Source organism: Sorex araneus, chromosome 3 (assembly GCF_027595985.1).
Source record: "Sorex araneus isolate mSorAra2 chromosome 3, mSorAra2.pri, whole genome shotgun sequence".
Lineage (NCBI taxonomy): Eukaryota > Metazoa > Chordata > Mammalia > Eulipotyphla > Soricidae > Sorex > Sorex araneus.
Window position 1 is genome coordinate 205,910,205 of NC_073304.1, and position 22,399 is coordinate 205,932,603.

Consider the following 22,399-nt stretch of genomic DNA (forward strand, 5'->3'; position numbering starts at 1 on the left):
CCTACATTTTCCTCTATGTACCTTATAGATTCATATCTGATAGTGAGGTCTTTAATCCATTTTGATCTGACTTTTGTGCCTGGCATTAGACAGAGCTCAGCGTTCATTTTTTTACAGGTAGCTATGCAGTTTTCCCAGCACCACTTGTTGAAGAGGCTTTCCTTGTTCCACTTCACATTTCTTGCTCCTTTGCACTCATTTGAGGAGTACAGAATAACATCACATGAGGCTGACACCCAACGACAGTAGATACAAGGGCCAGGAGGATTGCCCCATAGCTGGAAGCCTCCTTCGTGAGTGGAGGGGAGAAGACAGATGGAAAAGAGAAGGGATCACTACGAAAATGATGGCTGGAGGAATCAGTAGGGATGGGAGATGTAGGCCCAAAGTAGATAATGGACCAAACATGATGACCTCTCAGTGTCTGTGTTGCAAGCCATAATGCCCAAAAGTAGAGAGAGTATGGGGAATATTGTCTGCCATGGAGGCAGGGGGAGGGTGGGAAAGAGGGGTATACCGAGGATATTCGTGGTGGGGAATGTGCACTGGTAGATGATGGGTGTTTGATCATTGTGTGATTGTAACCCAAACATGAAAGCTTGTAACTATTCACAGTGATTCAATAAAATTAAAAAAAAAGGAAACAGGAGAATCAAATAAAAAATTCTAAAAAAAAGGACATATCACAAAAAAATGCAAATGGACAATGAGCACAGGAAGAGATATATTTTTTTTAATTTTTAAAATTTATTTATTTTTAATTAGAGAATCACCGTGAGGGTACAGTTACAGATTTATACACTTTTGTGCTTATACTTCCCTCATACAAAGTTTGGAACCCATCCCTTCACCAGTGCCCATTCTCCACCACCCGTAAACCCAGTGTCCCTCCCACCCTCCCCAATCCCATCTCCCCCCCACCCCACCCTGCCACTGTGGCAAGGCATTCCCTTCTGTTTTCTCTCTCTAATTAGCTGTTGTGGTTTGCAATAAAGGTGTTGAGTGGCCGCTGTGCTCAGTCTCTAGCCCTCATTCAGCCCGCAACTCCCTTCCCCCACATGGCCTACAGGAAGAGATATTTATCATGGTCAGGGAAGTCACATTAAAACTACAATGAAACATCACTACATATACCTGACTTTTTTTTGAGGGGTTCACACCTGGCAATGCACAGGGGTTACTCCTGGCTCTGCACTCAGGAATCACTCCTGGCAGTGCTCAGGGGACCATATGGGATGCTGGGAATTGAACCCGGGTCGGCCGCATGCAAGGCAAACGCCCTACCCGCTGTTCTATTGCTCCAGCTCCTATACTTGACTTTTTTAGTGAAAAAAATATGATAGATGAAGTGTGGATGAAGGTAGTGGAAATTAAAAGTAGTATCGCTGAGCACATCTGGGTATGAACCAGTTCCCCTACCCCAAACAAATAAAAATGGTACAATCATTTTGAGAAGCTGTTAGGTAGTTGGCAATTTCTTAAAATGTTAAGCTTATGTCCACCATCCAGCCCAGCCAAGTGTACAGAAAGATACAGGCTCCGGAGCAATAGTACAGTGGGTAGGAGGAATTACTCAGGAATAATTCCTGAGTGCAGAGCCAGTAACTAATCCCTTGAGCATCAACCAATCCCCAGCACCCCATATGGTACCCTGAGCCCTTCCATGAGTGATCCATGAGTGCAGAATCAGGAGTGAGTCCTGAGCACTGCTGGGTATGCTCCTCTCCCCCCCCCCAAGAAAAAATAAAATGAAAAAAGAAAAGAACAACAGAGATCTAATTTTAGGTGTTTTTTTTAGCCTGAAAAAATCTGGCATTTGATTTAATGTTTGTATTTTGCCCATTCTCTTCCCTTAAGTTAATGGCACCTATATGGAAATAGCCTAAAAGAGAAGGTTTGATTGAGAAGATAATATCCTTATTCTGATCTTGATCCTAAAGGGTTTTCCCATTGTCTATTAATACTTGAGAGAAGATTTAGACTCTCTTGAGAGCCACCTCTTACTACTGCTTTAACTTGGGATAGCAGGATAGCAAAGAAGTTGGTGGAGGCTACCAAATGTTTTAATATGTATTACAAAGTTCATTTTTAGTCTGCTAGGTCCTAATCCCCTACTAAGATGCCTACTAAGCCAGTGCCAAACATTTTAGTTTGAATGATAGTAGCCCTTTATTTCTAAATTCTAGATTTTATAGTAGTCCACAGATAAAGTATGAAAAAACAAAACAAAACACAAACAACAGCAGCTTATTAAGGACCAGGGATATAGTTCAGTGTTAAAGCATTTGCCTTGCCTTGTGAGACTCTGGGTTCAGTCTCTGGCACTGAAAACCAAATAAAAAATGCCCAACTAACTAACTGGTGACTTTGCCAGTTTTAATTAATTAATTCAAAATGGTTAATTTTCCTCATGATGCAATCTGAGTATAAGCTGTTCAGAGCTGACTCTGCTTGTCCTCAGGTGTTTCTTGATTAAAGGGTGGCCCCATCCCCACCAGACAATGGCAGGGTTCTGCAAACTTCCCTTTCTTCTGTGAGCACAGCCATTGCTTATGTCAGTGTGACTAGAGTCAGGTTGCACACTCAAACTAGCTGCAGGGGAGCTTGGAAATTTAGTCTTTTTTTCTTTTGGTCCATACCTAGCAATGATCAGGGGCTACTCTTGGTGGTGGTTGGGGACCATAGAGATGTCAGGGATTGAATCTGGGTCTACTCTATGCAAGGCAAGCACCTTACCCCCACTGTACTATCTCTCCATCTCTGGAAATGCAGTCTTTAACTGGGGCCATTTGCCTGTTTATTCATTATTTAACAGTTTGATATAAGAGAAGCATAACTTTTTATTTTTTTAATTTTTTTAATGGAAAAAGATGTTTATTGCAGCTTTATTTTCTAGAATAAAATTTAAAACAACTGATTCATAGAGATTTATAAGTACGTAAAATATTATAAATTGCTAGAAGCCACATTTCAAAAAATATGTTGACAGTGGAAAGGATGAATATGTAACAATAAATGAAAAATGGAGAGTCAGATGCTGAACAAATAATATAAAGGGGCTGGAGCGATAGTACAGTGGGTAGGGCATTTGCCTTGCACGTGGCCGACCCGGGTTCGATTCCCAGCATCCCATATGGTCCTCCGAGCACCACCAGGAATAATTCCTGAGTGCCAGGAGTAACTCCTGAACATCGCCGGGTGTGACCCAAAAAGCAAAAAATAAGTAAATAAATAAAATAATTGTGAAAAAGAATGCTTTTGTGCTTTGGAAAAATGAGAAAGAATTCCCTCAGGATGTTAAGTATTTAATCTCTAAATTGGGTGATTAGAAGCGGCCAGGCATTCTGGTGAGCAATGCGGCCCGGAAAATGCTCCGGACCCGAATTGGGGCCAACAACACCGGGGAGCCGGAAGGTGGAGGTGCAGCCACAACACCTTCTCCAGATGGAGCCCTGGCGACACTGAGCAGCAACTAACATGGCTTCGGGATTCGAGATTGGGACACATCCGAGCCGCGCGACCTTTTCTAAAACCTGAAAACATACAATCTTTTAATGGAAAACTAATTATCAAATGCTTCCTTGGTAGGGCTATCTTGTTTGGGGGTATAACTCCCACAACAATAGTGAGTTTTTTTTAAATTTATTTATTTTTAATTAGAGAATCACCGTGAGGGTACAGTTACAGATTTATACACTTTTGTGCTTATACTTCCCTCATACAAAGTTCGGGAACCCATCCCTTCACCAGTGCCCATTCTCCACCACCCGTAAAAACAGCGTCCCTCCCACCCTCCCCAATCCCATCTCCCCCCCACCCCACCCTGCCACTGTGGCAGGGCATTCCCTTCTGTTCTCTCTCTCTATTTAGCTTCTACGGCCCGCAATAAAGGTGTTGAGTGGCCACTGTGCTCAGTCTCTAGCCCTCATTCAGCCCTCAACTCCCTTCCCCCACATGGCCTTCGACTACATTATAGTTGGCGATCGCTTCTCTGAGTTGCCCTTTCCCCAGAACGTGAGGCCAGCCTCGAAGCCATGGAGACAACTTCCTGGTACTTATTTCTACAGTTCTTGGGTGTTAGTCTCCCACTCTGTTATTCTATATACCATAGATGAGTGCAATCTTTCTATATCTGTCTCTCTCTTTCTGACTCATTTCACTCAGCATGAAACTTTTCATGCCCATCCACTTGACTACAAAATTCTTGACCTCCTTTTTTCTAACAGCTGCATAGTATTCCATTGTATAGATGTACCAAAGTTTCCTCAACCAGTCATCCGTTCTGGGGCATTAGGGTTTTTTCCAGATTCTGGCTATTGTAAACAGTGCTGCGATGAACATACATGTGCAGATGTCGTTTCGATTATACTTTTTTGCCTCTCTGGGATATATTCCCAGCAGTGGTATTGCTGGGTCAAATGGGAGTTCAATATCTAATTTTTTGAGAATCGTCCAAATTGTTTTCCAGAAGGGCTGAACTAGTCGGCATTCCCACCAGCAGTGAAGAAGGGTCCCTTTCTCCCCACATCCTCTCCAACAGCGGTTGCTTTTGTTCTTTTGGATGTGTGCTAGTCTCTGTGGTGTGAGGTGGTATCTCATGGTTGTTTTGATCTGCATCTCTCTGATGATTAGTGATGTAGAGCACTTTTTCATGTGCCTTTTGGCCATTCGTATTTCTTCCTTGGTAAAGTTTCTGTTCATTTCTTCACCCCATTTTTTGATGGGGTTGGATGTTTTCTTCTTGTAAAGTTCAACCAGTGCTTTCTATACTATTGATATCAACCCCTTATCTGATGGGTATTGTGTAAATATCCTTTCCCATTCTGTGGATAGTCTTTGTATTCTGGTCACTGTATCTTTTGCGGTGCAGAAGCTTTTTAGTTTAATGTAGTCCCATTTGTTGATCTCTGTTTTTACTAGATTGCTTAGTTCTGTGTCACCTTTGAAGATACCTTTATCTTCAATATTATGGAGGGTTTTGCCGACCTTGTCTTCAATGTACCTTATGGTTTGTGATCTAATGTTGAGGTCTTTAATCCATTTTGATCTGACTTTTGTGTATGGTGTCAGGTCAAGGTCTAAACCCATTTTTTTGCATGTGGTTGTCCAGTTGTGCCAGCACCATTTGTTAAAGAGGCTTTCCTTGCTCCATTTCACATCTCTTGCTCCCTTATCAAAGATTAGATGATCATACATTTGGGGTTGTGTGTAGGGATATTCCACCCTGTTCCATTGGTCTACAACTCTGCCTTTGTTCCAGTACCATGCTGTTTTAATTGTTACTGCTTTGTAGTAAAGTTTGAGGTTGGGGAGGGTGATGCCTCCCATTGTCTTTTTCCCAAGAATTGTTTTAGCTATCCTTGGACGTTTGCTATTCCATATGAATTTTAGGATTGCTTGATCCATTTCTTTGAAGAATGTCATGGGTATCCTTATAGAGATAGTACAGCACATAAAGTTCTTGCCTTGCACATGGCTGACCTGGGATCGCATTGAATCTGTATAATGCTTTAGGGAGTATTGCCATTTTGACAACATTGATTCTCCCTATCCACGAGCAGGGTATATGTTTCCATTTCCTCATGTCCTCTTTGATTTCATGGAGTAGGGTTTTGTAGTTTTCTTTGTAAAGGTCTTTTACTTCCTTCGTTAAGCTGATTCCGAGGTACTTGATTTTCTGGGGCACGATTGTGAATGGGATTGCTTTTTTCATGTCCCTTTCCTCTGCCTCATTGTTTGCATATATGAAGGCCAGAGAAGCATAACTTTTTAGATGCTACTAAAGGCTCTGCTCTATGTGCTCTCTGAAAATTTAACAAAAATTAAAGCATCGTATTCATAATGCATAATTGTTCATAGAAACTCACAAGAAAAAAAAAGACAAACCAAGAAAAAGTGAATAAAATTTTATGACAGTACCATTCATTGAAAGAAACATAGATGACCAGTGAGCACCAGGAAAGCTGTTGAAGGCCCAGGGATAAAGGTCGGTGGCAGAGCATGTGCCTGAGGGTCTGTGAGACCCTGTGCACAATCATGGTGCCTCCCTACATACCCACACACACAGCACACACACAAAGATAGTATTTCCTCCCTCAGATAAGTGAATCAGAGAAATGCAAGTCAACCCAAACGTGGTGATCTTTCCCCCAATTTGATTAGCAAAACTATTGATAATATCCAGACTTGATAAAGACAGAAAAAAATGAACCTTTAGTCATACCAGCTGAAAAGTAAATCTGTATAGTCTTTAGAAGGGCTAAAAAATAAAAAATTAAAATTTGGGAAAAGTAAAATTGCCTGAGATTAGGGAACTACATAAATGATACATCTGTGTAATGAATTACTATGCAGCTCTCTAAGATCACAAAGGAGCTTGATATTTTGTTACCTGGCAAGATAATGTGTTCATAACACTTTGTTGTAACACAACCCTCTTTCTAGAAAATAAGGTCTGGAAGTATATGATAAGAGAGAGACAAGTGCCAGTAGTTACCTCTAAGAGAGGAGAGTTGGGGATTTTTTTTTTTTGCAAATGAATATTTTCTTTTAGTTCTCAATTTATATATGAAGGGCCAGAGAGATAGAACAGCACATAAAGTTCTTGCCTTGCACATGGCTGACCTGGGTTTCATCCCTGATACCCACCATGGTCCCCCCAATACCAACAAGATTGATCCCGGAGCACTGCTGTGTGTAGCCCTAATACAAACAGGCAAAATAAAACCAAATTGGGTATACATAATGATAGGATTTTAGATATTTTCGATATTTTTATTTCCGTTTTGTGTTTTTCTAGGCATTTAAATTCTTTTTTAAAGATCCCAAAGTACCATGAATAGTTTAAATACTTTACAGTGTTTCTATAGCATGAATATAAAAGCCTCAAAATAATAGGAATGAGCAATTTAAAGTATACATTAAAAATTTTATATCCTTGATAGTTTGACTTTTGAGGTTTATATGTACTCAAGGTACATATAAACCTTAACCTTATAAAATAAAATAATAAGATAAAATAACCTTATCCCACATCAAAAATGCTTCCCCAGGATGGAGTCTAGTCTCCTGAACCATGCTAGGCATGATCCTTGAGCACAGAGCCAGGAGTAAGCCCTAAGCACCACCCGTGTGAATCCCAAAGCATGAAAACAAAACTGCTCTCCCAAAGTATTTGAGAATTTCCAAAAGTCACAGTGGCTTTTAGTTTTGACTTTCTACTTCTTTTTTTGTTTGTTTTATTTTTCTGACCATACCTGGAAATGCTAAGGGATTACTCCTGGCTCTGCACTCAGGGATCATTCTTGTGGTGCTCAGGGCACCATATGGGATGCTGGGGATCAAATCCTGGTCGGTGAATGAAGGCAAAGACCTATTTGCTGTACTCTCTCCAGCCCCAGTGAATTTCTGCTTCTGCTTTATTCCATAATCATGCATTTCTCACCCCTCATATCTGTCCTCTCCTGTTCTGTGCCATATCAGGTAGAAGAGATGCCCCCCACCCCACATACATTCCCTGTTTAGTTCTTTCCTTCAAGCATTTGCATGAGGAATTGGTCTCTGCAGCATTCTCTTTGAAATATGGTGAGGTAAAAATAGTTTTCATTTAAAACACTGCAAGAAATAATAAATGGAGTCTCCTTAGCCTCCTTTAAAATTTGTTGTTGTTTGTTTGTTTGTTTTGGGTCCACACCTGGCAGTATTCAGAGATCATTCTCGGCCATGCTCAAGGACCACATGGGTGCTGGGGATCAAACCCAGTAGGCAGCATGCAAGGCAGATGCCTTACTGATTATACTATCTCTCAGGTTCCTTTTGAATTTTTTAAAAAACAATCTTCTCCTCTGTAGTTCTGAGGATCAAACCTAGAGCCTCACATATGTGAGGTACATGATGTACCACTGAAGTATACTTCAGCCCTGCCATCCTTTTAAATTTTTAATATATATTTATTAATTTTTATAAGAGCTACATCCAGCACCACAGGTTGACAGGGGATGGAGGGCAGAAGTGGGGGCCACTCCCTGATGTTCCATTCTGTGGAGCCCAGCAGTTCTGGAGCATGCCAGCTGGTTCGAGGAGCTATCTCTCTAGCCCTTCCAATCATCCTTTATTTTGTTTTATCTTATTTTTGTTTGGTGGCCATACCCAGCAGTGCTCAGGGCTTACTTCCAACTCTGCACTTGGGAACCATACTGGGGTACCAGGGACCCAACCCAGCTTGTCCACATGCAAGGCAAGCACCCTATCTACTATACTTTCTCTCTGGCCCCTCCATTTTTATTTTATTTTATTATTTATTTATTTATTTATTTTTTGCTTTTTAGGTCACACCTGGTGATGCACAGGGGTTACTCCTGGCTTTGTACTCAGGAATTACCCCTGGCGGTGCTTAGGGGACCATATGGGATGCTGGGAATCGAACCCGGGTCGGGCGCGTGCAAGGCAAATGCCCTACCTGCTGTGCTATTGCTCCAGCCCCTCCATCTTTATTTTATAATTCAATTTTCTTTTTTGTTCTTTGTGCCACAACCAGCCTTGCTAGTACTTACTGCTGCCTCTTAGCTCAGGGATCACTTCTGATGGGGCATTGGGGACATATGGAGTGCTGGGGATTGAACCCAAGTCAGCCATGTACAGTACAAACAAAACACCTTGCCATTCTACCATCTTTCTGCCACCTCCTCCTCCTCCTTTATTTTAAAGGCCTTTCCAACTTTTCTCAGCTTTCCTTATCATGTCATGCTGTCATCTTTCCTTGTGTTGACACTCTAGCCTTTCTTCTTTGGTCTGGTCTTTCTGTTTGTTTTCTGTATCCTGAATTCTATTTTACTCATACAGAGAAGGTCCAGGGGTGTCTCTTTAATAGTCTCATGTCCTTGAGGCCTCATCTTCCCTCACCAAAACAACCTGTCAAGATTTTGTCAACAAAGATTGTTCCCTCCCTGAAAGGAACTCTGATGTCTGCTGTTAAAATAATTATTTCCTCTTTTTTCCCTACATATTATGGTTACAAATGTAAGTGATGAAATAATTAGCACATTTATCTCTACAAACTCTTCCTATTTTTTTCCCCAAGTAAAGCCTCTTGTTCTGGTTAGTGGTGCTGATAAATGAGTCTTAATTGGCCTTGACTTCCTGCTTTGAAACATAAGAATTGTGAAATTTTGGTATATGGCATCTTCACATTTTTATTTTTCTAGGGGGAAGAGAGAAAATTACATGATTAAACTAGAACCTCTTTGCTAGAACTTTGTTAGAACTTAACTGAGCAGCCTGTGGAAACACAGTCAACAAAGACCTATGACATTAGAGACTTTAACGTAAAATTCAAGTATTATCTCAGGGGCAGGGATATGGGTCAGTGGTACAGAGTGCACGCCTTGCTTATGAAGCCCTGGGTTTGATTCTGGCACTGCAAAACACCCCAAACCAAAAGCAAAATAGGGGCAGTATGACCTAGCCAATAGGGAAAAAGCTTGTGGTGGTAGAGAAATCAAAATTAAAATTTGAGTTCTGCCATTTACTGTGGCAACTATAGACATTTGGCTGGAGTGGGATGGGGTGCCGGGGGGTGCCGGGGAGTGCAGTGGGGTGGGGGATGTGTGTTACTCCATTCTACTTATGGGGAGAGTCCAGGCCTGGTATTCAGTTTATTTCTCATAGATGATCAAAGTTGTTTAATTTGATAAAAACTAAGTTCTGAAGTTAAAATAGGAACAAGATATAAAATTTCTAAAATACACCTAAATTTCAACTGATACTATCATCAGGAGAATCTTCCAATTCTCACAGCCTGTTTTTTTATGATAAAAATAAGAGAATTTTGCACTACAAATATTGTTCAGTTGGTTGGACACATACATCATGTGAGCAAGGCCCTGAGTTTGTCCTTGGCATCATAAAAGAAAGATTAAGAAATGATCTCCAATGACTGTTTTGGCCTCAAATTCTGAAATACTGTGATTCTAACATTGACCGCCACAATGTCCTATGTTGCTCAGTTCACAAAGTTATCCTATATCCTGGAATTTACCAGTGCTTTCTGTGATGGGATTATTTTGAAAATTGTTTACCCTGTTTTAAGTAGAGGCATCTTATCATGCATTAGGGTTTTAAAAAATTTTATTCTTTTTATTTGGGAGGATTTGGGGACCATTCCCAACAGCACTCAGGGACTATTCCTAGGCCTGTGCTCAAGGGTTGCTCCTTGTGGTACTTCCTGTGTGGTGCTGGGAATCAGACCAGAGTCAGCCACAAGCGAAACAAGCACCTTAAGCCCTGCTCTCTCTCTCTCTCTCTCAGGCCCTTAATAAAGGACCTCACATTGGTTTGGTATCAAGATTATACTGACCTTATTAATGTACACTTTGTTAGAAGGAGGTTATTAACCACACTCATTGCTATACTGTATATATATACCTTTTGTATATATGTAGACTTAAGGAAATACTTTTTGGATTAAAAATAACAAAAGTTAAAAAATTATACTCAATCATGGTGCTCTAATTTCTACAATATTGCTGTAAATTGAATAGACCCAAGTATTAATCTTATCAGGAATCTGCACTCTCATTTTCTGATGGGGTATTATAATTAAGAAAAATTAGTGTTTAAGAGCAAGGTTCAACTTATTCCTATAAAAGTATTTTCCATTTTATAGCTCTTGTAGATGAGACTTGATCAAGTCAATAAATGCAAAACCCTAAAAGGTTCTGTCAGTAGAAATGAATATGTTTTTGGTTTTGATTTGGACAAGCTAGCTGTGGTCAGGCTTACACCTATCTCTGTGCCCCTGCAGTGTTCAGGGACCAAATCGGGTGCCAGGGATTGAACTCAGGTTGGCTGTGTGTAAGGCAATTATTCTATCCACTGACCTAGCTCTCTGGCCCCTTGAATGAACATTTCTGAACAGGTAGATTCAGTGTTACTCCTCAAAGACTTCCAATTCTCAGATCAACTCAGCTTCAACTCATATAAACTTCTACTAGCACCAGACTAGTCTATCTGTATTTTTATTGGTCTCTGTATTTGAATTCCTAGATTGGAAGCTTTGTTAATGAAGGAAATTAGCTTTTTTTGGTTTCAGTTTTGGGGCCACACCTGGCGCTGCTCAGGGGTTACTCCTGGTTCTGCACTCAGTAATTACTCCTGGCAGTGCTCAGGGATGATGTGGGATGTCAGGGATCAAAATTAGGTCAGCCCCTTGCACGGCAAGTATCTTACCTTATCTTACCTACTGTACTATCTCTCAAGCCCCCAAATGATTGCATTTAGATAGTTGTTACTAGAAGTTGTGTGCCAAATGCTATTTTAAATCCTCTGTGTAGCGGTTGAGGGCATTGCTTGCTTACACTGCTTTACATAATCTCATCCTGAGATTGTTACGGACCCATATAGGCTATTGTTATTTCAAACATGCCCGTCTGTGAAATGCTCTCTTTCATTAATTTGACTTTTAAAAATAATTTTGGGACCACAACCAGCTTACTCAGGGTTTACTCCCAGCTCTGTGTTCAGGGATTAATCCTGGTAGTGCTCAGGGGCCATATGGGGTATTGGGGATTGAACCCAGATTGGGTACAAATATAGGAAGCACCTTACTCACTGTACTGTCTCTCTGGCCTTGATACAGTTTTAATTGAATATTTATATTTTTTCATTGATAAAAAGGGGGTTGGTTGCTATTGTTCTTTAATGTGCCTCCCCTTATGAAATTGTTAGTTGCTTTAATAGTCTTTATCTTTGTTATTCTTGAGAATTTCTATTTCATAATAATTCCTTTCAAAGTGAGGTTGTAGCTGGTTCTTTAAAAAATTTTTTTTTAATGAATATCCATGATAGGCCATTGCAAAGCTGTTCATGATTGGGTTTCAGTCGTACAATGATCCAACACCCATCCCTCTACCACTGTACATTTCCCACCACCAATGTCCCCAGCTTCCCTCCCACCATTCCTAAACACTGCCCTCCCACCCCCACCCCAAGCCTGTCTCTCTGGCAGGCACTTTTCTTCTCTCTCTCTCTCTCTCTCTCTCTCTCTCTCTCTCTCTCTCTCTCTCTCTCCTTTTGTGCATTATGGTTTGCAATACAGGTACTAAGAGGTCATCATGTTTGTTCAGGGTGTTCAGTACTGCTGGAGTAGCTTTTTAAACTGGATGGCAGCTTTAGGGGTGTGGACATGGTGGACATGACTGCTGAGGATTCTGGAAGTACAGAGAGGTGGGAGGAGGTAGCTTGTCCTAACCCTGAGAAAGCCTGGAGATTTCAGTCACAAAACCCGAATACTTGAATTTTCAGCAGATTATATCTCGATGAGGTCCTTCCTGAGACGATGGAGTCAGGTCGGCGGTAAGGAGGCAATTTTGGAATGTGGGAGCAAGCCACTGCCAGGGTCTTTTCTTGAGCGGGCTCCAGGCTGTCCTGACTCCTCCGATTTACCCAGGTCTGTTCAGCTTTGTGCAGGTTCAAGATTAACTGTGGCTTTTGATCTCTTTTGAGATTTATTTATGGGTTTCTGAAGCAAGGCTTGTAGAAGAGCTTATAGGGTGGCACTGCAGTTAGTTCGTGGGGGTGACTACCAGTGCTTCTAGGAGAATAGGGAAGTGGGTGGAGGTAGCCCATCCCAACTCTGAGAAAGCCTGGAGATTTCAGTCACAGAACCCTCATATCTGAATTTTAGGTTAATATCTCGATTAATATCTCGGTGAGGTTCGTCCTGAGACAGTGGAGTCTGGCTGGGGGTATGGTGGCGATTTTGGGTTGTGGAAGCAAGCAGCTGGCGGGGGATCTGCTTGGGCGGGTGCCAGAGCGATCTGCCCCCCTCTAATTTACCCTGGTCTGTTCATCCTTGTGCAGGTTCAAGATTAACTGTCGCTTTTGATCTCTTTCAAGATTTATTTATGGGTCTCTGGAGCAAGGCTGATAAACTAGCTTGAATAGCTGAGCTGGAGGTGGTTTGTGGGCATGGCTCCCACACTTTTGGTCATTTAATTTCTCGGGAAACTTGGTCCTGAGTTGTTTAGGTCCAGCCAGAGGTCCAGTGGCAATTTTGGGCTATCAAGAAGGCTGAAGGCACTATAATGTTGCTGATACACTCGCCCCATGGGTACAGGTTGACCTACAACTGGTTCTTTTTTGTTTATTTTATTTTTGGTCCACACCCAGTGGTGTTACTCCTGGCTTGTGCTACAAGATCACTTCTGTCAGTGCTCAGGTATGGGGTACAGGCATTAAATCTTCGTCAGCCAACAAGGCTGTCTGCTATATGATTGCTTTGCCCCACTCTTTTCATACTCTAAATCTATTTATATACAATCTGGCTTCCCTTGTTACTCAAGCATGGAGATGAGGGGGCTGGAGAGCTAGTACAGCAGGCATGGTGTTTGCCTTGCATGCAGCCAACTTGAGTTGGATCCCCAGAATCCCATACCATCCCCAGAGCACTACCGGAGTAATTCCTGAGTACAGAGTCAGGAGTAACCCCTGAGCACCACTGGTGTGCCCTCACCCCGCCCAGAGGACAAACATAAAACCCCATGGAGCTGAGGTATTTAGAGGTGTGCCTTTGGTTTGTGGATTGGTGCTGGTTCACAGGTGTAGAAAGGCTGAAGCCATTTATCTCCTGCTGGGACTGGTTTGCAGGGTTGGTGCTGGTCCATAGATGTACAAAAGTGAAGAGTGCTGATTTAGAAATTATAACAATTGAGTATTAGGTGTTACTCTATATCTTTTGCCTAACTTTAAAATCCTGCATGCACTCTATACCAATGAGATCAGAGTGTATTTGGGTAAGTTCTGAAGGTATCAGTAATTTTTCAAGATCCCCAAATGATTCCAATGTGGAGCAGGGCTCTAGAAGCCCCTGATTCTATTTATTAGCCATAGAGATGAGAGCTTCTTCCTGCCAGTTGTCTATTTACTTTTAGGCCTAGATTATATAACCTTGTAATAATAATTAGAGTTACTTGCGGAAAAAAGTTATATAAGCATCTTTAGTCAATGTTATATGAGCCATATTTGTAACAGAATATGAAAGATACAAATGGTACTATTTTGACCATTTATAAGTGTATGGTGATATTGTTTGTACCACTATCACCACAATCTCCAGAATGTTTCATCTTTCCAAACTGAAACTTCCCACATTACTCCCCTCCCCACACCCTCTCATAACCACCATCCTACCTTTTCTCTGTGAATTTGTCTATTCCAGATGCCTTCTAAGGCAAGCACTTTACCCACTCTACCATCATTCCGATCCCAGTACTTTACCTTTTGTAACATTTATTTTAGATGTATGTCATGTTTTTAAGGTTCATTTGTAGCTTATCTTGTTAGATGTCTTTCTTTTTAAGGCTAAGTAACATTCCATCGGATATATATTTCATTATATACCGTATTTTGCTTGTACATTCATATTTTGGTATGCAATAGGATGTTTCCATATTTTAGCTATTATTAATTATGGTACTGTAATCACACATGTAAAAAAATCCAATTTTAGGGGCTGGAGTACAGTGGGTAGGATATTTGCCTTGCATGCGGCCGACCTGGGTTCGATTCCCAGCATCCCATATGTCTCCCATGAACCACCAGGAGTAATTCCTGAGTGTAAAGCCAAGAGTAACCCCTGTGCATCTCAGGGTGTGACCCCAAAAGCAAAAATAAAATTCAATTTTAAGAGACAAATTGATGGCCTTTCTCCCTGTGCCAGCTGTGCATCTGGCTTACTTTCTAGGTAGGTTGCAATGTGTTTTATCAAATGAACAAATACCTGCCTCTACTGACTCATCTGCCTTCTATAAAACATGACAAAAATCATGTATTGTTCCCTAGATACTTTCTACCTTTTTCTCAAAAATGGTGGTAGAATTCCATTTTGTTCAATCAGCTTTCTTGCCCAGGCTTGAGTCAGTCCAGAATGTAGGGCTTACAAAAGTCTGTGTGCATTGAGAATGACTTGTAATACACACACACACACACACACACACACACACACACACACATATTTCAGTTTTACTTCCAAATGCTACCAGGGCAAAGTTCAAACTTCAAAACCAACCTGAAGGTGCTCCCCGATTATAGATGTTAATTAGATTAAATCTAGAAGTTTCATTAGAATCCTTTTACTGAGTTATCCAGAGAAGCCATTTAGCTCTACTTCTTTTTTTAAATTTTTTTTAATTGAATCACTCTGAGATACAGTTGCAGAGTTTTCATGATTGAGTTTTAGTCATACAATGATTTAACACTCATCCTTCCACCAGTGAGCATTTCCACCACCAATGTTCCCAGTATCCCTTCTGTACCCCAACCTTGTTCTACCCCCTGACTCTGTGGAAGACACCTTCTTTCTTACTATCTCTCTACTTTTGGCCAATATGGTTTGCTACTTTCAGAACACATCTCCCTCCCAAATGATCCTCCAACCATCCTTTACTTAATCCTGGTCAGCTGAGTGCAAGGTTAGTGCCTCCCCCACTCTGCTGTATATCCAGCCTACTGCTTTCCTTTTTTATTTTCTTTTGGATTTTTGGGTCAGACCTGGCGACGCACAGGGGTTACTCCTGGCTTTGCACTCAGGAATTACTCCTGGCAGTGCTCGAGAGACCATACGGGGTGCTGGGGATCGAACTCAGGTCAGCTGCATGCAAGGCAAATGTCCTACTCACTGTACTATCGCTCCAGCCTCTGCTTTCCATTTTGAATGAACCTCCTTTTATCGTCAAGCCTCCAGAAAGGGTATGCTTTCTTTTTTACAGGTAATTTAAATAGATTTTTTTAAGTTAGTTATTTTTACTGTATTTTACTTAGACATTTTTACTGTATTTTAGCTCGTTAGTTAGTCAATAAGTAAAAATTTTATGGGGGGGGAATTTGAGAAAAATAGTGCTTGCTTATTTTAATAGTGTACTGTACTTTTGAAGACATTACTATTTCATATTCCCACAGGTCATGTTATTCATACAACGCTGAGAATTTTTTGTATGTCTGTATTTCACTTTGATCGCTTTGATACTTTTGTTTTTAATAAAAGGCAACTTAAATGAAAAGAGGCTTGGCCACACCACTGAAAGGCAATACAGTTCAAATCTGTTTGTCTTACCTGGGCTACATTTGCATGCTTTAGAAGTATAGGAATGCCATAAAATTCAGAAACAGCTGAGATATTATTTGATTTCCTTTTTTGTTTGGTTTTCGGCCACACCCGGTGGTACTGGTGAGTGGGGAGATCCAGTCCAGGCTCAGTGGCAAGGGTCCATGTGCTGCCAGGGATTGAACTTGGGGCTCCTGCATGCAGGACATGAGTTGTTGCCGATTGTTCTTTCCCCCGTCCCTTTGTATATATAATGTATACTTGTCCAAAGGTAATGATGTGCTTGCAGAATCAATTCTGCAGATGAAACATAAGCAACTTTTTCCTCTCTGAAGACTTTTCTATCCAAGTTGGTCTGAGACGCTAAGAATGAGTAAACAAACCATCTTTCTTTCTAGATCTTCATCTGCTGGTGGACGTGGCCTGCAAGCAGGAGCACTTCCCAAAGGAGGAAGAATTAAAAGAGTGAGGCATGGATGGCAGACGGGACATTGTGCACAGGCTGTAGATGGAGGCAGACTTGCCTTGCACATCATACACTGTTGGGATTTTTTTCAGTTCTGTTAAAGGGGGAAAAATGTATTGTTTTGTTAATTGAGAATTTTGTTAATTGAGAATTGGGAATTTGTTCTTTGCTACAGCTGTTCAGTTCTGATTATTTACCTTGACAAACTACTAAACATCTAGCAATCTAGCAATCCCCCCGACCCTCACCCTCTGCTCTCCAGGCCCCCTGCCCTGTTTTTTTTTTTTTTCCTGCCCAGATCCCTTTTAAATTAAAGGCCTGGCCTTCTGGTACAGTCAAGAAGCTTCTAAAACGGCTGCGTGTATGGTACTAGAGAATCATTTGTGTGTGTGCTGATTTGTCCTTTTGCCACTCTCCAATGGTAGTTGGTGCAGCCTCAGCATGAAGTTTTGTCATTCTGTGTCAAGTGACAGTGTGATCCTCTTAGAGAAGATGTGTGAGAAACGAAGGGTGTAAAGTGCCCAAGATCTCATGCCTAAATGGGTCAGGAATTCCGAGGCAGACACTCTAGGAAAGAGCTAATTTTCTAAGTGATTAGCCAGGAAATGCTCTTACTTCCTACCCAGGATTCTGTCCAAGAGCAAAGCATCCGGATGTAGACTATCCATCACCTCTGACAGGCTCCTGATTCTTTTATTATAATGGGAGTATTCTATTTTCACATATTTCTTTAATTTTGATAATTCATTGTCCTACTTGGTAAGAAGGTTTTGTTAGCATAACACTTAAATGTCTTCTAAAGAAAAGTATTAACTTGTTTAATATATGTATGAATGCTGGTGGATTTTCCACTTTTAAAACTTTATATTTTTATTAATATTACAGGATAGAAGGATAAAGGATGAAAATGTAATATTTTAAGGGGAAATGTACAGTATGTGAGCAGAAACATAGGAGACTTAACAATGTTGTCTTTAGATTTTTGCATTCAGTAAGTATAAATCCTCATCTGTATATGACATTGTATGCAAATTTTGACAGAAACTGATTAGTAGTCACTAAGCAGAAGCTATTTCTCTGATTTTTAAAATAGTGACTGGAGTAAGCTTCTGAAAGAATTTTAGGTGGTGAAATAGAGTATAGAATTTTTATCTTATCCCCCTCTGTAGGATTCTACATTCAAGAAGTAGGATTGTGGGACTGGTTTTGGGGAGGGCTGTCTTGGATGTTCTGTGTTTTCTTTTTCTTTTTCTTTTCTTTCTTTCTTTTTTTTTTGTGGTTGATTGCCTTACATGCTCATCTAATAGCCACAAGAAACTTTCTAATTTAAAGTCTTTATATTGACTAGAACTTTCTTATTGAATTCCATTTCAGTTTTCCCTAATAAGCGCTGTAGAAACAAAAGAAAAGCCTAGAAATGTGAAACTCATCTAAAAGAAAAGGCACTTAGTGATATGACATAAGTACTATGCTAACTACTGTCAGTGCAGCAGTTTATTTCTTAAATTGCATTGTGCCTTCCCAATGATGTAAAACTCTCAGAGTGTTACAGAGGTAGTTTTTTTTTTCTTTTAGTGGGGTGGGGGGAAGGTGAGGAAAGGATGAACTCTGTATCGGTCTGCAGTGAGTGACTCAGCTTAGATGGAAGTCAAACAGGAAGACCTGTTTGATCCATCTGATTAGACTAGTTGATGTCCTTGCAATGGACATTTATTCATCTTTGTTAGCAAGGTTTAAAATATGAACAGATTATCAAGACTCCTACATCTTTTGACCAGACTATGTATTTTGGCAGAGTTTGTGAAGAAGAAAACCCACTTTCCAAATGAAGGGACTTTGCCTTTTCTCTGTCATGTTGAGAAGCTGATATACTATATAGGTGATTTTACTTCCCGTATATATGCCTTCTTAAGCTTTGTATATGTTGAAAGAAATAATATCTTTTAAGGAACATGTGTCAAGCAGGAACCTTGGCATGGATTTAGTTTCAATGGTTTTAAGGCTTAATTAATGAAGTGCCTTTGTCAGCTTTCCAAAAAAATAAGTTTTATATAGGAATTCAAAAGACCAAGGAGCTGGATCTCCTGCTTCACTCACATGTCTGCCATCAACGAAAGCTATCTTCACTGACTTGGGCAAAATGGCGAGAGAGAAAATCTTTGTATGAATTAGCCGGCAGGGTCTGACACATTCTAACCAGGTTCCCGACTAGCACCTCAGTATTTCAGCACCTTGAATAAAGCATGATAAATTTCAATCAGTCAACAATAAAGTGTGTGTTTCAACTAGATTTGTTGTCTTGCTTACTTTTACTGTTTGGTGATTTTTACTATTTTTACTGTTTTACAAGTGCCTTACCAAACAATTTGGCATGTATCTTATACTATATGCTATTTTTACTGTTTAGTAAGTGCCTTACCCACTGTACTATCTCTCTGGCCCCGAAAGGCCCCCGGGTTAACAATACATATTATAATCTTTCCCAGACCTCAGAGTCTTCCTCAGAGAAGGGCAACCACAACTATAACTTTCTTCCCTTCTTTCTACTGAATGTATGTATAAACTCTTATTTTCAGGTCTCTTAGTTCTTTTGCAAGGTTTTTGCTTGTTTTTTGGGCCACACTCTGCTGTGCTCAGTGCTTACTCCTGGCTCTGTGTTTAGCGATCTCTCCTGGTGGGCTCAGAGGATCATATTAGATTAGATCATACCAGAGATCTAACCCTACCTGCTCTGCTATTGCTCTGACTCCATCTCTTGCAAGTTTTAAGCAACGTTGGTGAGGTAAAGTTTCTTTCTTTCTTTTTTTTTTTTTTTGCTTTTTTTTGGATCACACCCGGCGATGCACAGGGGTCACTTCTGGCTCTGCACTCAGGAATTACCCCTGGTGGTGCTCAGGGGACCATATGGGATGCTGGGAATCGAACCCGGGTCGGCCGAGTGCAAGGCAAACACCCTACCCGCTGTGCTATTGCTCCAGCCCCCAGGTGAGGTAAAGTTTCTTGTAGAGCATTTTTTGTTTACTTTAACTGAGAAATTTTTGTATCTATTAGATGTATAATACATATTTTATACTATTTATCTTATACTATTGTGTCATATATAAGATATATAAAGCCATATAAAATATTTTAAAATTCAGAAGAATTAGTTTTATTATTTTGAGGGAAAGGATCTTTAAATATCTGTTCTTGCATTATATTTTAAAGATCCTACCAATAGATAAAAGGTGTAAATTAATAATTTGCTTTAGAATTTCCCTTTCTGCTCTGGATTAGTTACTAGGCCTAATGTGCCAAAATTGTTCCCATAAATCTTTTTAAGGGGACCATCTGTTAAAGATGGATAAAGTATCCTCATAGATTTTGCTTATAGAGACATTTTGTCACTTAATCTTTGTAACAAGTCTACAGTACAATTATTACTCATTTTACAATCAAATAGAGATTACTTTTACAGTTAAAAGATCAGCATAAAATTTTCCAGCTTAGGGGCTGGAGTGATAGCACAGTGGGTAGGGCGTTTGCCTTACACTCGGCCAACCTGGGTTCGATTCCAGCATCCTACATGGTCCCCTGAGCACCACTAGGGGTAATTCCTGAGTGCAGAGCCAGGAGTGACCCCTGTGCATCACCGAGTGTGACCTAAAAAACAAACAAAAAAATTTCTAGCTTAACCACTTTCATGTCTACAGTCCAGTACGTTAGCCACTTTCAATGGTTTATTTTCAAGATTGGGAAGATTATTGGCAGCAGGTGAGAAGTAAAATGTTATCCAGGGGCCAAGGAGCTAGCCCAAGTGGTAGAATACATACCTGCCTAATGTGTGAGGCCCTGAGTTTGATCCCTGGTACTGCATGGCCCTCCAAGAACCTCCTGACTGGTCCTGATGTCCCCTAAGCTTGCACCTCAGGACTTTGTATCCCTAGGAAAAGCCCCTAGGCTCCCAGTAAAGCTGGATGTGGCACCTACTGAAAAAATAAAATGACCACAGTTAAATATGATAATGTAAAATAGAAATTTTATTGTATTTATTTTTGTTGAATCACCACACATTATAGAGTTACTCCTGATTTTCAAGCGTACAAATGTTCCAACGTCAGTCACTTCACTGGTTTCCACTTCCCTATACAAATGACCCTGGTTTCCCTCCTGCCCCTTACCCTTCCAGCCTGCCTCTATTGCAGGTGCTTTATACTTCCTTTCAGCATCCCATTCTCAAGTGCCCACTTCCCTCTACTAGTCTAGCATTGTACCATCCCCTGACCAAATCCCACCACCACCACTACCTCCTGCCCAGTGGCAAGCTTCCTATTAGGAACTAGTTCTCATATTTATTGTTGCCAAAGATAATAACAAATTGTCTTTGGGCATTTGTTATCCCCCCCTATGATTTTTTTTTATATCCCGCATATGAGAGAAGTCATTCTGTATCTGTCCCTCTCCCTCTGACTAACTTCATTCAATTTGATACTCTCCAAATCCACCATGTAGCAGTAAATTGTATTACTTCATACAATCTTTTATTATGGCCAAATAGTATTCCACTGTGTCTGTGTACCATAGCTTCTTTTTCCAGTCATCTCTTCTCGGGCACTTGTGTCGTTTCTAGATTCTGGCTATTGTAAATAGTACTGCAGTGAACATAGGAATGCAGATGTCTTTTCTGAATTGTACTTTTGGGCCGTTGAGATATATTCCAAGGAATGGAATTGCTGGATCATGTGGAAAACAGAAAATTTAAAAACATATTAGAAGTTTTTGAATGTAATGAGAAGATTATTAGAAGAGTTATAGTTAATGAATGTGGTAATTAGCCAAAGATTAGTTCTTCTTGCCTTCACTCAGCTCACTAAACTTATGTATTTTACCTCTTGTATTTATATTACTTGTAATTTTGCATTGAGAGCATAGATCTGATTTGTAGTATCATTTCATATCCCACAGATGTGAGAAGAAACTAATAAATTCCAGATCTTTGACATCAATTTAATCTAAAAGCTCCATATATGCAGTTTAGACAGAGCTGATGAAGGTAAGTTAGTGAGTGTTAAAGAAAAGCTTTACATTAAGTGAACAGCAGCCTTGCAAGGAATCAGACATAAGAAAGCAGTAAATTCATCAGTACTCCAGCACAGGAGCACTTTATTCTGGCTTTGTGCCTTTTATAGATACTAGAACCTGGAAGGAGCAGAAATTCCTCAGAATATATAACTGCAGAACCTTGTGTCCATGGGACTAGAGAGATAGTACAGCAGGTAGGATGCTTATCTTGCATGCAGCCAACTCAGGTTCAATCCCTAGCATCCCATATGGTCCCCTCAGCACAACCAGGAGTAATTCCTGAGTGCAGAGCCAGGAGTAATCATTGAGCATCACTAGTTGTGGCTCCAATACAAATGAACAATAAAAGAAACCTTTTGTCCATGATTTAGGATTTCTTTTTGTTTGTTTGTTTGTTTGTTTGTTTGTTTCCTCATACCACCATCTATGCACTGTTGTGTGCAGAGTCTGGTTAGCTCTCTGTTTGAATGGCCCTAGTTTACATGTGGTGTTGGGCTAACTGGGAATGTGCTGAAGATTACATTGGATGCAGTTTGGCTATGGCTCAGTAGAGGGGGTAGAGGAGCTGAGAGAGAAGAGAGTGCAAAGGAACGAGTCGGGTGAAGTGTGCGCGCACCCAAGCCCTGAACCCTCGTCAGCCAGAAGGAGGAGGGGCGGGCTGGGGGGTGGTTGCCGATAACTGCTCCACCCTCACTTTGTGTCAGCAGGTAGAGAGCGTGATTGCAGTCCCAGGGGAGGGAGTCAGAGCTAGAACACCAATTACAAACCACAGG

General features: G+C 40.7%; 1 protein-coding gene across 1 annotated transcript in view; it reads left to right on the top strand.

Moving 5' to 3' along the window:
- Window positions 1-16,568, top strand: part of HSF5 (heat shock transcription factor 5) — a 55,509-nt gene extending 38,941 nt beyond the window's left edge. The window contains exon 6 of the mRNA XM_055129815.1: window positions 16,498-16,568. Within this exon, the coding sequence (XP_054985790.1) occupies window positions 16,498-16,568 (71 nt within the window). The remainder of the gene's footprint in view (window positions 1-16,497) is intronic.
- The last annotated feature ends 5,831 nt before the right edge of the window (window positions 16,569-22,399 follow it).